The sequence below is a fragment of the Rattus rattus genome, chromosome 8 (assembly GCF_011064425.1).
Source record: "Rattus rattus isolate New Zealand chromosome 8, Rrattus_CSIRO_v1, whole genome shotgun sequence".
NCBI classification, from domain to species: domain Eukaryota; kingdom Metazoa; phylum Chordata; class Mammalia; order Rodentia; family Muridae; genus Rattus; species Rattus rattus.
In genome coordinates this window covers 65,122,913-65,136,755 of record NC_046161.1, presented here as the reverse complement: position 1 = coordinate 65,136,755, position 13,843 = coordinate 65,122,913, and the positions used below count along the sequence as shown (strand labels likewise).

Below are 13,843 nucleotides of genomic sequence, written 5' to 3'. Positions count from 1 at the left end.
CAGTGACTTCATGAAATTCTTAGGCAAATGGATGGGACCAGAAAATATCATCCTAAGTGAAGTAACCCAATCATAAAAGAACATACATGGTATGCACTCACTGGTAAGTGGATATGAGACCAAAAGTTCGGAATACCAAAGACACAATTCACAGATCACATGAAGCTCAAGAAGAAGGCAGATCTATGTGTGGATGCTTCAGTGCCTCTTAGAAGGGGGAACAAAATATTCAAGGGATGAAATATAGAAACAAAGTGTGGAACAGAGACTGAAGGAAAGGTCTTCCAGAGACTGCCCCACTTGGGGATCCATCCCATCTCCAGACATGAAACCCAGACAATATTGTGGATGCCAAGAAGTGCTTGTTGACAGGAGTCTGATATAACTGTCTCCTGAGAGGCTCTGCCACACTCTGACAAATACAGATATGGATGCTCGCAGCCATCCATTGGACTGAGCATGGGGTCCCCAATGGAGTAGGTAGAGAAGGGATTGAAGGAGCTGAAGGGGTTTGCAACCCATAGGAAGAACAAAAATATCAACCGACCAGACCCTCTAGAGCTCCTAGGGACTAAACCACCAACCAAAGAATACACATGGACAGACACATGGCTCCAGCCACATAGGTAGCAGAGAATGGCCTTGTCGGACATTAGTGGGAGGAAAGGCCTTTGGTCCTCTTGATTCCCCAGTGTAGGGAATTTCGAGGGTTGGGGAGGGGGAGTGGGTGTGTGGGGGAGCATCCTCATAGAAACAGGGAGGGCAGATGGGATAGGGGGTTTCCAGAGGTGACACTGGGAAAGGAGATAACATTTGAAATGTAAATAAATAAAATACCCAATAAAAAAGAATGTAGAGGGGTTGGGGATTTAGCTCAGTGGTAGAGCGCTTGCCCAGCAAGTACAAGGCCCTGGGTTCGGTCCCCAGCTCTGAAAAAAAGAAAAGGAAAAAAAAAAAAAATGAATGTAGCAAATGAACTGGGAGGTGGGGGTGTAGCTTACATGGTAGGACACACACTCAGCATGCATGAAACCCAGGCTAAACCTCCAGCATTTAACAAAAAATTAAAACAAAATGTAAACACTAATAATAATAATCCTTTACAATAACCAACTATCAAATCCTACTTCACATATCCCTAATGATCTTTTAAGTTTTCCCACTGCAGAATCCAAACAAGTTCATCAATTGTCTTGGCAAACTAAGTCTCTTCTAATTGATCTTTCTCTCTTTGAATTTTAGTTGGTCACTTGCTCTGCAGTTTCCGGAAGGCTGGATTGTGTGGACTTCTCTATGCTTTCATTTGTTCCTTCTATTTTTAGAAAGTGGTGTCAGGTCTGGAAGCGAGATCAGGATATGGTTGGACTTGGTGGGTTTGCTCCTGTAGAGATGTGCTTCCATTGAGAGGTGTCATAGGCCTGCTGTTTCATCCTGAGGCTCACGGTATCTGGAGGGGATTCTCTCCACCCCTTCATCCCTGAAGGGTAAAATGGCAACGTCTTAATTCTGTATTTTTCTTCAGTTTGTTGGCCAGGATGTCTTTAAAATTTTCATATTCCAAAGGTAACTATGAATTTGTAAAACCAGAGTTTCAATCTCTTGAAGATATTATTTTTACTGTTGCTAAAATTATCTTCAAAGTGCTTCCTGAATCACTGTATAGACTGGTGTGACAGATTTTTTTTTCTTTTTCTTTGTACATATCTTTCCCTACACCCAGAATTAACCACTTATCCAAGGAAGTCTGACTCCTTTTATGAAAACAGTATTTGAAGACCACAGCTGGAGCACTAAGTTTTGACCTTCATGAAATCAATTACACAGTCTTCCACTGTTGTTTCCAATAAACTTATGTGGGGGTAATACATGCAGACTTTCAACTTCTCATATTTCTTTAAAGAGAAATCCTTATATGTTACCAGTGAAAGACACTATCACCTTTTTTAATCAATGACCTTTCAATCATTGATTAAAAAACCAAAAACTCTAGTTTTAAGACTGTACTATTAGACTTAGGATTTCCACAAAGGATTGTTTAAAATAATGAACAATCTGAAACTTAAAGACCCAAACAATGGGGAAGTGACTGATGTAAAAAGGCATACAATACCTCCATAGGGTGAGATCATTACAGCCATCAGAATGGTTAATACACCATCATTATTTTGCTAAATAAGAAAAGTGGATTACAAATTATACTTTTAGTCATATGCCATTGACTCACATATTGTGTCCTGAGATCTTGACAGTGGAGCCGAAGCAGGCATTATCCCATGCCCAGTCACCCATTTCACTTCAGGCTTAGAATGTGCTGTCCCTGGAGCTGACAAACCAGACAGGACACCTCCATCTGCTTCCCAGTTGCCAAAAATGTATTCTTGTTACCACATTCTTCCCTTCACCTGCTCTTTGTTGGATTAGCCCTAGCATTTTCATGGTGATTTAAGGACAGAGACGGTGATAAACACTGCATTCCACTCTCTTGTATTTATCTAGTATCCAGTTGTTTTTTAATAGAAAACACATTCTGAAAAGGTTACCAATTATAAATACACAAATGTCTAGTGAAAACAGCATATAAGTATATGTCTGAAAACACAAAACACATGGGAATACAGAGTACAAAGGTTGAATCTGTGTCTCACTAAAAGAGTTGGCTCCAGAAACAATAATGAAAATGTTAAACTGGTAATAAATGGGGAGAAAAAAATCAACTGGAAGTCTTTTGTTGTTGCTGATGTGGCTCTCTTGTTTGGAAACTTGTCTACTCTTGCCCGGCCTGGCTTCTATCTCTAGGCAACAAGCAACCCTGCCTCAGCCTCCTAAGTAGTTAGGACTGCTGGCATATGCATTGTACCTGGCCTAAGAGTTCTTAACTGAGAATCTAAAATGTTAAAATCAAAGCTGCACTCTGGGCAAAGTGATAGTCCTTTGTTTCTGAGACAGAAAAATAGAGTCCCCCTACAATCTCTTATAGCATTAGTGACTTCTCTAAAGATGATTTATCCTTACCAGTTGCTTCAAACTGGTATTCCCTGGCTTTGGGAGACTCTGATCCTCTAAGTATGAGGATGACTATTTCCCTTGTACCTAGGTTCACAAGACATTTGCTACATCAATGCTGAGAAACTCTGAGACCTTTAATTAGAAATACTCCAAGAGAACTTAAAGGCTTTCTCAAGGACAGTGTGCACATCTCACAGCTACCAAAGACACCAAAGGTTGAGAGCAACAATTAGGTCTTAAAACACAGTTGCAGCCCAAGACAGGACTTAGAAACAGAAAACCGCTCAGTTTTGGCAAATCTTCAGTTTTATATTCAACTATGAATGCAACAAATCTGAAGTGCCCAGACTACAAAGTATTAAAGAGACTGAAAAGCTAAGACTAATCTCATAAAGCTGTGTTTTCCTTAGATAAATCCTTCCCCAGCCTGCATATTGCCTAGTGCTATGGAAATCACTAAATCCTGAAACCGTAATGATATATTTGTTTGTAAACTGGTGTTCAAATTTAGAAACTATACCAAAAATAAATTCCAAACAAAATTTAAGCAGCAACAAATTTGTAATTATCTGACTTGGTAAAAATTATCAGTCTCATGGGAAAACAAAACAATCCCTTCCCCCCTATTACTTAGTAACTCTACTGTAAAAGTATGATAAAGTAGACACAAATATAAATGCCCCTGATTCCAGCACTTGGAAGGCAAAGGCAGTGAGTTCAAGGCCAGCTCTAGAGTAAGACTTCCACTTCAAAACAAACAAACAAACAAACACCAAAACAAAACCAAAAGAAAAAACAAAGTATTGCATATTTGCTTATTTGATATATGCCAATATTTACAGCTAGTCTTAATTTTAAAATAGGAATTTGAGGCATATTATTCCATATAGGGTACTATCCTATATACAAAATAATTTCTTCTACAATGTCAATTCTCTGCTTATAATATACAATAAATCTGGTAAGACAGAAAAATGTTAATTCAAAATTTCAAATATATTTAGACCAGGTCTTCTTTTGTGTGGGGGCACTGGCAGGGGAGCTGTGAATTGAAGATAAGGTCCATGTGCATGCTAGGCAAGTACTTCACCAGGATTGTTTGGGGAAGGAATCTGGCATATAGCCTAGGTTGGCCTTTTCTCTCCCTATCCTTCTATGTTAGCCCCTCTAGTACTGATATTATGGATGGCCACTACCACATCTAGATACATTAGACATTAATAAAGCACTTAGCGCCCAGACAGGACTTTGAGAACACAGAAAGAAGACTGCAAGTTCCCAGTTAGGTTTAGCTCTTCAGAAAGACAGTCCTGGACACTGACGAGAAGCAGTGAAAAGCAGCTGCACTGAGTGACTTTTAACATGCAGTGTGTGTATAACAATGACAATCAGCTCCTCACTGTGGCTCTGGACTACACAGTGACGCCTGCACTTGCATGGGGAGAGACCTTCCTGCTGAGTGTTCCTTCATTCAGCACAGCAGCTGCTTCTGACCATTCTGAGTTCACAGAGCATAGACCCATCAGATTGATTTCATCAAGTCTATTTATTAATGCATTTCAAGTTTCAAAAACCCTTACATCTTTGCACAATACTTTATTTTTTGCAGGTTTTAGTAAAAATTTCCAAAGTGAACAACAAAAAAAAAAGATACTGTATAAAACACAGTGGACATTAAACTGACAGTAGTATTAGATCTTACTGGTCCTGGTCCTTTCATTTTTTACCACATCTTGATTTGTAGTGGAAACAGTTCAGTGCATGTATCTCCTCAGAAAACATTTAACTTAGACTCAAAATAAAATAGGGCAGTGCATAACTGCGAAAACCCTACCACAGGATAACATTACAAGCAAAAAATGTACATGTTCCAAAGTCTACCACACTCAAGAAGTTACTAAGAACTCTTGCAGAATAAAAGTCACCATTTTAGAAATGCAAACCCATTTCCAACCTTTGCACACTCCACAAACAAAGGCATTTGAATGATTTAAAGCAGTGTCATACACAGCTACCTACTTGTTGGGTTAGAATTATTTATAGTCTATCTGGGGTTTCATGTACAAAATTTGTCTCTAAATCATGTACAAAAAGCTGTTTTGAAAAAAGTCCCGCGTACTGTACAAGTTTACAAGGAGAGATCCCATTGTTTCTCTAGCGGTTTTGGCCTTGCTGGCTCGCGTCACATTGTGAGTGATTGTGTAAACCTTAGACTCTTAAGAAAAAGGAAAAAAAAAAAAGCCAAACACAGTAATCTTGTCAACCTTCTCTAAATTGCCTCCTATGTAAAGCCAGGAAAATCACTGCTGTTGACTTCTAATTTAAGTGATGTAGCTGGAAAACAGAAGCAATGAATATGTCACAAGCTTACATTTTTTTAATGCCCCCTCCATTTTCTGCATAGCGATAAGCCTGTTAATACATTAAATGCTTTTGCTTTCTCTTTCTTTAAAAATGCCAATATTTATATCTGCTTAAAAAAGGAAGTTTGTAATGGGACACTGTGCTGTCTACCTTCATTGTTGCTAAAATGTCTTGGGGGGAAAAACAACATCAGAAAACCTATCTACAATTTCAACTACCTGCTGAGCAAATTACTCATCTCTAGTGGTTACCAATGATCAGTGACAGTGTGCTGAAGAACTGTCCAAATATTTCAATGAAGACACTGATTTTCTTTTCCATATCAGATAAAAACAGAATTAGCAGGCTTGAAGTACATGGAATACACAGAATAATAAGCAGGCTACAGATGAAAATGATCATTTCCAACATAATTCCTACCAAGGCGTGAAAAAAAATTCACCTAGCAATTTAAAAACGGAGTTGATTTAGAAAGTATAAAGTACTAACGCAGAAATCAGACAATGACATGAAGAACTGACTGAAGCCAAATGCTGTTGCTGCCCGGTTTGTAAGCCATCAGCTGAGCTCTTCAACACAGCCTCTCCTACTCACAGCAGCCATGGAACAAGGAAAAGGATGCATTAAGAACCAACTCCACCATAAGAAAAAGGGAAAATAATTCTCATTTCAAAATGGCCTGCATGAAGCATTACAGAATCCTGGACCACTGCACACCACCATTCTCTGTTATCCTGAGTATGTCAATTAAACAGTAATTTTTCATTAAGAGCGGAAAAATTTATAATACAAAGAAACATCCATATTGCAATTTCTGTTTACAATTGCACAGAGAAGTACAGTGTACGTAAGAAATACATGTCTGCATATAACAAGGTATGTACATTGGCAAGTGATGTATCCAATGTTGAGGTGGTCGAGCCTCCCAGCCTTGATTGGCAGTTGAAAAAAATATATTTCAATTTGTGATAAAAGTTTATCGAGAGCCAAGTCTGTCTGCAAGTGAAGAAAATGCAGCAACGAAGAACAGGGAACACAGGGCACACAATAATATTCTAAGACTTTGTGCCATTAGGTTAAAAATATCTGTCCATAAGAAAATTGGGTTCCTTTTCCATCCCACCCCCCCCAAAAAAATTGGAATTTTCAGGCTTTAAATTTTAGGTAATTCCACCTGGTCTGAGGACATGATCTCTTGCCATTTTTTCTTCAACTATTAACTGTGAGGGTTTCATTTGCAGATGATGACTTAACAGGTTTCTCTTTGGAGTGAAGTTTTCCCACTGTAGGCACTAGGAAGAACCAAGGCAAAAGCTGCATCAGCGTCGCATGTGTCCCATTTGATAACTCTCCCGGGGCCTCTGACGCGGGGGCTGCTGAATGGGCTGTGGCGGTCTCCTCCTCTTTAAAGTGCCTGCAACGAAAGCAAAACAGCTTACTGTGTGCCACCTCCTAATCTTCAAAAGTGAAGCACTCTTTCACCAAGAAAAGCTATTCTTTGGCACTGACCAGCAGAAATATGTGCTCTGTAACAGTTTTTCAGGTTGTCATAATAAAAATAAAATAAAAATTAATTTTAGTACTTATTTCATCTAGGCCAATCATACCAACCTTAACATGTACTCAATATAAAAATTACTAAAATGTTTCACTATTTTATGTTAAGTTTTTAAGTCTGCTCCATCTTTAATATTTAGCAGCACATCTCCGTGGAGATGAGGTGCATTCCAAGGACTTGACACCTTAAGAATTAGACTGAATTATTATTAGAATTATTATTCTAGCGTTGAGGGCGGAATCTATGCCTGGGCCCTGACGGACACTTGAGGCCTGTCTGCACAGCATATGGCCAGTCACTCACCCGGTTTGTCATACAGACCTTAAAACCGCCCTTAAGTATGTGCTCAGCACTTTTATGAAGTTTGAACAAGTGAACAGTTCTCAGAGGCGTCAGTACACAAGTCCAATGTCTCACCACTAAAGGAGGGCACCATGGCAACCGTGCCCCAAAGGTGTTCTATAGCTCTTGGAAATGTGTTAAACTCACACAAGTACCTGGGCTCTGACAACTCCGGGAACTTAAGAAAATGAGTATATCAAATCAAACATCCTCTACCCCACCATGAGGACTCCTGGGCTCTCTTGTCCCAACACAGGGAAATGCAAAGGAATAGCTGAGCGGAAATACAAAGTAGAAGAAACCACTTTGGCGTGAGACAAGGCCCTCCTGAGGAGGGGCACACCCTAGTACCCAACGCTGACTTCCCTGCTACTCTCTTAGGCAGTCTTCCCCATACCTGTAATGACTAGCCACACACACCTTGGATAGGGAAAGAAAGGACTGGTAAGACTAACGAGTAACAGAGCAGTTGCTTCCTCTCCTCCTCTTCAAATGCTCAAAGTTGACTCAGCCTAGTGGCAGTCAGTATCCTCCAGACAAAAGGAGACTATTTGACAGGTTCTTAACATCTGAACTAAGACTCCCCTACATGCAGATTTATATTTCTCAGTAAGCTCCTTCCAGAGGAAAATGTGCTTCCATACCAGAAACTATTTTAAGAATACAGACATTACAAATAGTATCAGAGCTATTAACTGTTTAGATACAAAGACCAATAATTTAAAATCACTTTAACTACTGTAACAAAAACAAGGTATGGTAAGAAACTGCGACAAAACAAGGAAGGAGAATCCAACCAAATATCAAAATGTTGGTCCAATGTTTTGTGACACTCAGGATGGACCAGCATTATAATGGTAGTCAATAACTAGACCAGACTGATGAACAATTACACAGCCAGTGAATCATTAGTCAGGCAATTTATCAAAAACAAAGCCCTATATAGTCAATTACTAAAGCTCCCAGGACTGTGTCCTCCCTGCCCCGCAGCTCTGGCTCTACTCAGAGCAGCACCCATTGCTCAGCACCTTACCTGGAAGTGGTTTAGGAGGAGGCAACTTTGGATTACTACTTGGAGTGTGAACACTGCAAATCTTGATAAATCCAGCCATTAGCATGATCAGGGCAATTCCCATAAGCAGTACTGCCCACCAGTGAGCCTGGACAGGAACAGAATTAGACTGTTCTAAGACAGCAGATATTAACATCCAACATATGCAATATTTACAACTTTCAATTTCTGAATGTCCACACTGGCTTTAATGTAGATTACTAACACTTATGCAATTACTACTAATTATTTCTAGCAAAACATTCAAAGCGCCTCTATCATCTGAGGCTTTATACAACTTACTAACTCTGTACTGTTTACCCAGATCCTAAAATATAAACACATGCTATGCCAAAACACCCCAGTCACTTTCTCTGCATACATAAGCTCCCTTATATTAAAACAACTTTTGTTTCTTCTTGAAAGAATCTCTAACATAATGAAAATTTGTAAGTACAGTGCAAAGAACTTTAAAAAATCTGAACCAGAGTCAGCTTTATACACCACACTACTCCCCATGAAAGTCCCATAACACTGGCTCAATTGGTAAAGTGCTTGGCTTGTCACCAAAATGAGGACCTAAGCTCAGATCCCTTGACACTAAAAAGCCAGGTGTAAAAGCATATACCTATAATCCCAGCACCGCAGAGCAGAGAGACAAGAGAATCTCTTGGGCTTACTGGCCATGCAGTTTTGTCAATCAGAAATCTACAGGTTTAGTGAAAGATCCTACCTCAACAACAAAAAAAGGTGGAAAACAACACCCAGCACCAAACTCTGGTCTCCCACACACATGCACATATACACGCAGACCACAGACAGATGGTTGAAGAGAAGGGCAGACATATACATACAAATTCCTACATTATAAAATATAAAAGCATTTCCTAGATTTCACTCTCAAGTGGCTATTTGTCAAGAGGCAGGGTACAGGACTCTTGTCAGTCTATTCAAACAGTCCAGAGACAATTTTGAGCAATGTTGGAAGCTCCACATTCCTTGAGTCCAGTTAGTAAATACTAGAAGAACCATTCGCTACTATGACAGCTACTGCACATTTCTGAGTTACTTCTGGGATCAGTGCCTTTCTGTATTGCGGTCATCTCTTACATGCAAAGGGCAATGGTCGTCCTGCTCCATGGAGGCTGAGGCCTAGTACTGGCAGAGCAGATCCCTACATCCTTAGTGCTTCTCATGTTCTTCCTAACACTTCAGTCTCCAGCCTCCTGTGCTCCTAATACCTTCCATATGGCTATCTGTGCTACAACTGTGCAAACAATGGGTTTGATTACACCTCCTTTCGTTTCAATTCTTTGTCCTAAAGCTGGATGGCCCAGGAGCGGGAAAGGAAAGCAGAAAATGAAGCCTGAGTGTGCGAAGCAGCATGGTTCTACTCAGATTCTAAAGAGCGCACAGGGAATTCATTCTCGGCAGACAGGGCAAGAAGCAGGCCTGCTTTTAAATGGAGTATTTTGTCAACCACTAAAATTCAGTAAGCTTTCAAAAGACTTTTCAAACTGTTTTGGTATGGAAGATTCATGCACTTCCTTCTCCATGAAACATTCCTGTACATCTGCTACTGCCAGCACTTAAGAATGCAGTTGCAATGTCATCTTTTTAAAGAGAACTTTCCAACGGCTAAATCATAGACAATTTGTCTAAAGCACATAAGGCCCTGGGGGTCAGTTCCCAGCAACACACACACACACACACACACACACACACACACACACACATACACACTATCTATATCTGTATCTACATCCACCTATCTCTATCTATCTATCTACACATACACATACACATATACACACACACTAAAAACAAAAAACGAATCAAAAACAAAAATTAAAAAAATTTAAGATTTCTCCAATAGAATTTGCTGTTTTCTATGAAAACAACACATAGAACTAAAACACACTTGTATGTGCCTGTCTTCCATATCCTACACTGGACTTACATCCTTCTCTCTCAATTCCATAAGAAGCCAACTTCAATTCTCAGCAATTCCATGGCAGTTCACACTGTCTAACTCCAGCTCTAGGGGATCCAATGCCCTCTTCCAGCCCCTGTGGTCATCTAGATTCTTCGGGTCAATTCTAAAGCTCTGACTTAACTGACTTGGTCAAGGCCCCATGGTGACACTCATGTACAATTAGCTGCTGTTCTTGGACAATGTTTACCAAATGATATCTAAGAGCATCAGATTTATAATCCTTCTATGAATAAATGCTCCTGTGATTGTTTTGAAAAAAAGTTATGAAGACACATACATTCCAGGTCTTTTCACCAGCCTCCAGTTTTCTCAGAGGCACTAGACAATCAACTTGAGAGCAACTGTAGTCTGTGATCCACTTGGGAACCACAGCTCTAAATATCCCACTCAAAATAAAAAAATAACAGATACTTGGTATCTGCATTCATAAAGTTAGAACAAAATATGGGGATAGAAACTGATTTAAAAAATGAGAAAATGAGCCGGAGGAGGTGGCACGTTTCTTTAATTCCAGCACTCGGGTAGGAGACAGAGACAACAGATCTGAGTGAAGCCAGCCTGGTCTACAGAGTGAGTTCCAGGACAGTCAGAGCTACACAGAAGGACCCTGTCTTGAAAAGAGAGAGAGAAAGTTCATTTTTGAAGTTGCTATAGGACTGCTGTTAGTTGGACCTCAGCTTGGGCTATATAGAAAGTACCAGGTTTAGGGCTATGATATATATGACTTGCCTAAATAAATAAATAAATAAATAAATAAATAAATAAATAAGCAAGCAAGCAAGCAAGCAAGCAAGCGTGCATGTACAAGCCCAGCCACTCAGACCTGGACACCATAGTAAAAAGGGGGATAAGGAATGATGATGATGATGATGACGATGATAGAAAAATACAAGCTTTTGGCAAACAAATAAAAATTCACAGCATAGTGAGAATGAAAGGAGGCATATAATGCTAAACCCAGAAAAAAAAAGATTAAAAAATGGTTCTCTGCAACATCAAATCTAGTGCAAAAGATGGAAAGAAAGATAAGACCACATCAACTATAGCAGAAAGTGGAAAAGAATTACTGATGTCCTCATCTCCCACTTAAACAGGTGATAATGGCCCAGGATTCTCAAGAACTGCATTTAGCAGGCACTAAAGCTATGGAGTATTTATCAATGCCTCCTAGCTAGACAAACTCAGCAGAGCATATTCTGGAAAAATCTAAACATGGTTGTTAAAACAACTTTCCACCAAGAAAAAAAAAAAGATCATCTCCATGACAACAGTACCCATAAAATATTGAAGTGTTCTCAGGGTTCTTCAAAGTCCACAGAACTGCATGAGGAGAAAAGGAGTCATAGAGCACCATCAATGGAGACAAAAGGACACCAGGCAGCACTGGAAAAGACAGTGAAGGAAGTCCTTCACTTCTTGCACAGCCTCTTAGAACGGAACAGCCTAGCAGTATATGTAACCACAGAAATGACAGGACACCAAGACACAAGCTATCATTAATATAAAACAAACCTTGTTATGCAAGCAAACTGCACAAAATCAGATGAGACAAATAATGTAAGAGACTCAGCACTTGTGGTCTTGCTGCTGGACCTGGCCAATGCTCACTAAAGCATCTCGGTCTGCTCTCCAGGCATTGTGGACAGTGCTAGCTGAGGATGCTACATCCATGTACATCCATGTTGACATTATAAAATAAAAGGCATGTATTAACTCACTCACAGTGTCTGATTAATCTATTCCAGAACATAAGATAAGCATTCTCATTGCTAATTCACAGAAAGGAATTTTTCATTAAATCAACTTTGTTTTTTTAAAAAAAAGTAGTAACTTAGAAAAGGAAGAGTCTGAGTTCTAAGTCAATTTACAAAGCAAACTACTGCACATTCCTAAACATGCCACTTGAAAGAACATCTCCTACACAAATCACTTGGAATGCATGAACATTTAGGCTAATCTCAGCAATTCTTTAAGAAAATCACAGGAAATACAATGTTTCAAAGATTTGTTTTGTTTTGAGACAGGGTCTCAAGTATCACTGGCTGGCATCAAATTCGTTTGTCTGTTTTGAGACAGGTTCTCACATAATCCAGACTGGCCAGAATGAACTACATACTATGTGAGGAAGTCCTTAAGCATCTGATCTTCCTCCTTTACCTTCCAAGTGCTAAGAATAACTATATTGCTACCACGCCCCACTTTACGAGTACTGGTTCCAACAGCTCAGAGGCTCATGAATAGTAGGTAAAGTACTCTACTGAGCTGCCCCCTCAAGTCAATGATTTTACAATTTAGAGAAATATAAAAATTAAATTAAATTTAGTAGATGAGGACTGAGTAAGCAGTATGACCATTAAGGGATCTGTGACTGAATTTTCATATGATCTTACATTGTTCAATATCTATCACAGAGAAGACTTACACTGAAAGATCAGAAGAAGAAAACCAACAACAACAAATGCAGGAAAAAAGCCTTCAGAAAATCAATTTCTTTCTCATCTTTACTGTTGAGCAAGGTAGGACCCATAGCTTGCTACCTGTTCTACTGAAACAACAGAGAAATAAATAAAAAGAAACCAAAAAACAAACAAACAAACAAACAACAAAACCAAGTAGCACTTTCCCGAAAAGCCCAGTGAAAACACTAACATCTGCACCACCAGAAGTCACCTGCAAGAGACAACGTAAGCAAAGCAGCAGAGGGAAACAGAACGACTCCACCCTCAACACAGCTTCAGATGGAGATACAGATCCCTGTAGAAGGAAGTAAGAGCTAGGGATATCTAAACATTCAAAGTCCACACATATAGTGATTCTAGTATACACAGGCACAGTGTTTGTCCCCCAATATTGGTGACTTCTGCCCAAGTAAAATTAAGATCAGACATTTTGAGGTTTTTATGAACGAAGTCTATACTTACCACAATCCACTCAGCAATGTTTTCATAGAGTTGTGGACTAAAAATTGCTTTTTTCAGCCTAGCTAGAGGGCCATCAGCATCTACTAATCTGCACCGCATGAAAACATCACAGTAGCCTCTGAAGTCATTACATGGAGAGCCTGGCTGCAGAGTGATAGTCCGACCATTGAACTGCTTGTTCCACTGCAAAGAGCCTGTACTGGCACAAGTTGATGGGGCCACTGGAAAAGAAGTGCCAGACACAAACAGAGATCAGTCTTGGAAAGAAAACAGACTACATAACTCATCCCCATGTTACACAGATCTCTACTAGTCTGTCAGAGTAGCATCATTACTCATTTACCTCAAATGTACAACAACTGACTTAGTGCCTCCAATGGCTTTAAAACCATTGAGGTTTGTTTACATACATTTTTACCTAAGGCACACAAGATCTGGTTTAATGTATTACTTAGCAACATTGTAAGAACCATAGTGTATTGCCACATTTAAACTTTTCTCAAGAGAACTGATTTAGCTGGAAAGTATCTGTCTAAACTGTGTATCAGTTTAACAATGAATACTTAAAGGCAAGGATCTCCTCTGCCCTATACCACCCCACCCCT

General features: G+C 39.5%; 1 protein-coding gene across 1 annotated transcript in view; it reads right to left on the bottom strand.

The window, feature by feature from the left end:
• Positions 1-4,533: 4,533 nt before the first annotated feature.
• Positions 4,534-13,843, bottom strand: part of Adam10 (ADAM metallopeptidase domain 10) — a 111,954-nt gene continuing 102,644 nt past the window's right edge. Inside the window, exons 14-16 of the mRNA XM_032911186.1 lie at positions 13,239-13,459; positions 8,304-8,430; positions 4,534-6,784 (exon numbers count right to left, since the gene is read on the bottom strand). Coding sequence (XP_032767077.1) covers positions 6,690-6,784; positions 8,304-8,430; positions 13,239-13,459 — 443 coding nt within the window. The 3' untranslated portion in view covers positions 4,534-6,689. The remainder of the gene's footprint in view (positions 6,785-8,303; positions 8,431-13,238; positions 13,460-13,843) is intronic.